General features: G+C 46.3%; 1 protein-coding gene across 10 annotated transcripts in view; it reads left to right on the top strand.

Moving 5' to 3' along the window:
- herc2 (HECT and RLD domain containing E3 ubiquitin protein ligase 2) overlaps positions 1-2,500 on the top strand; it is a 283,800-nt gene that overhangs the window by 104,331 nt on the left and 176,969 nt on the right. For all 10 annotated transcript variants that reach the window (XM_045687211.1, XM_045687213.1, XM_045687210.1 and 7 more), the window contains 3 exons: positions 649-800; positions 1,826-2,017; positions 2,165-2,352. In XM_045687211.1, the coding sequence (XP_045543167.1) occupies positions 649-800; positions 1,826-2,017; positions 2,165-2,352 (532 nt within the window). The remainder of the gene's footprint in view (positions 1-648; positions 801-1,825; positions 2,018-2,164; positions 2,353-2,500) is intronic.

The following is a 2,500-nucleotide window of genomic DNA, read 5'->3' as shown; positions in this document are numbered from 1 at the left end:
TAGTGATGTGTGTGTGTGTTGTGGTGTGTGTTAGTGACTGTGTGTGTGTGTTAGTGTGTGTGTGTGTGTTGTGGTGTGTGTGTTAGTGACTGTGTGTGTGTTGTGGTGTGTGTTAGTGACTGTGTGTGTGTGTTAGTGACTGTGTGTGTGTTGTGGTGTGTGTGTTAGTGACTGTGTGTGTGTTGTGGTGTGTGTTAGTGACTGTGTGTGTGTGTTAGTGACTGTGTGTGTGTTGTGGTGTGTGTGTTAGTGACTGTGTGTGTGTTGTGGTGTGTGTTAGTGATGGTGTGTGTGTTGGTGACTGTGTGTGTGTTGTGGTGTGTGTTAGTGACTGTGTGTGTGTGTGTGTGTGTTGGTGACGTGTGTGTGTGTTAGTGACTGTGTGTGTGTGTTGTGTGTGTGTGTGTGTGTGTGGTGTGTGTGTGTGTGTGTTGTGGTGTGTGTGTTAGTGACTGTGTGTGTGTGTGTGTGTGTTAGTGACTGTGTGTGTGTGTGTGTGTGTGTGTAGTGACTGTGTGTGTGTTGTGGTGTGTGTGTTAGTGACTGTGTGTGTGTTGTGGTGTGTGTGTTAGTGACTGTGTGTGTGTGTTAGTGACTGTGTGTGTGTTGTGGTGTGTGTGTTAGTGACTGTGTGTGTGTGTACCTCAGGGAGCCTCTGTCTGACTGTCTGAAAGACGTTGGTCTGATCCCTCCATACAACCGCTTGCTGTTAGAGGTCACCTTCGGGAAGCTGTACTCCTGGTCCATCCAGAACCTGCGACACATTCTGCTGGAAGCCAGCGGCAGCTTCAATAAACTGGGTGAGCTAACGCTGACATGGCTCCACGGCTTTTAATAGAGGCTCCACAGACTTTAATAGAGGTTACTGACATGGCTCCACGTGCTTTAATAGAGGTTACTGACATTCTTTAATAGAGGTTACTGACATGGCTCCACAAGCTTTAATAGAGGTTACTGACATGGCTCCACGTCCTTTAATAGAGGCTACTGACATTCTTTAATAGAGGCTACTGACATGGCTCCACAAGCTTTAATAGAGGCTACTGACATGGCTCCACGGACTTTAATAGAGGTTACTGACATGGCTCCACGGACTTTAATAGAGGCTACTGACATGGCTCCACGGCCTTTAATAGAGGCTACTGACAGACTTTAATAGAGGTTACTGACAGACTTTAATAGAGGTTACTGACAGACTTTAATAGAGGTTACTGACAGACTTTAATAGAAGTTACTGACATGGCTCCACGGTCTTTAATAGAGGCTACTAACATCCTTTAATAGAGGCTACTGACATGGCTCCACGTAGCCTTTAATAGAGGCTACTGACAGGCTTTAAGAGGTTACTGGCAGTCTTTAATAGAGGTTACTGACATGGCTCCACGGACTTTAATAGAGGCTACTGACATTCTTTAATAGAGACTACTGACATGGCTCCACGGACTTTAATAGAGGCTACTGACAGCTCCACGGACTTTAATAGAGGTTACTGACAGACTTTAATAGAGGCTACTGACATGGCTCCACGTCCTTTAATAGAGGCTACTGACAGACTTTAATAGAGGCTACTGACAGGCTTTAATAGAGGTTACTGACAGCCTTTAATAGAGGCTACTGACATGGCTCAAACATTATGGAGCAGAATCCTTAGACACTTCAGTTAAATCAGAAATTGATGTAAATCATTGTCAATGGAAGAGTAAAAATTCTGACCTAAATGCAAATTAATGAATGAGTGACCTAACTCTGTCACTCTGGGTTGTGACTGTGTGGGAATGTATAACCTAACTCTGTCACTCTGGGGTTGTGACCGTGTGTTATCCAGGTGTACAGCCCGTCCCTCTCCAGACCATTACCAATGAGAACCCGGCCGGTCCCAGTCTGGGCACCATCCCTCAGGCCCGTTTCCTTCTCTCCATGCTCCACATGCTGTCTCTGAAACACGGGGCAAACAGCCTCTCTCTTCTGCTTAACTCTGGGACTCTGGCTCTCACACAGAGCATCCTCAGACTCATAGGTGAGAGGACTGGCAGCGTGGACGATGCCCTTTCAGACTCATATAGGTGTATACACACACACACACACACACACACACACACACACACACACACACACACACACACACGGTTATTGATGATTGTCTGTTATTGACTATTGTTTCCAGGTCCCAGTACAGACAGCAGTGAGGAGGAGCTTGGGTCGAGAGATCACGGAGGGTCAGCTACGGTACTGGAGGAGAGCCGAAAGGTGGCGACCCCGACTCCGCTGCCCGCCTCGGGGCCGGAACTAGCCGCCATGATGAAGATCGGAACCAGAGTGATGAGAGGACTGGACTGGAAGTGGGGAGATCAGGTTAATAACTGTAGTACTACTGGTATTATATACTACTGGTATACCACTATTATTACTACTTCTGCTGCTACTACTACTATTACTATTATTACTACTACTACTACTACTATTATTACTGCTACTCCTACTACTACTACTGTTACTACTG

Source organism: Salmo salar, chromosome ssa10 (genome assembly GCF_905237065.1).
Source record: "Salmo salar chromosome ssa10, Ssal_v3.1, whole genome shotgun sequence".
Classification (NCBI taxonomy): domain Eukaryota; kingdom Metazoa; phylum Chordata; class Actinopteri; order Salmoniformes; family Salmonidae; genus Salmo; species Salmo salar.
This window is presented reverse-complemented; position numbering and strand designations above follow the sequence as displayed.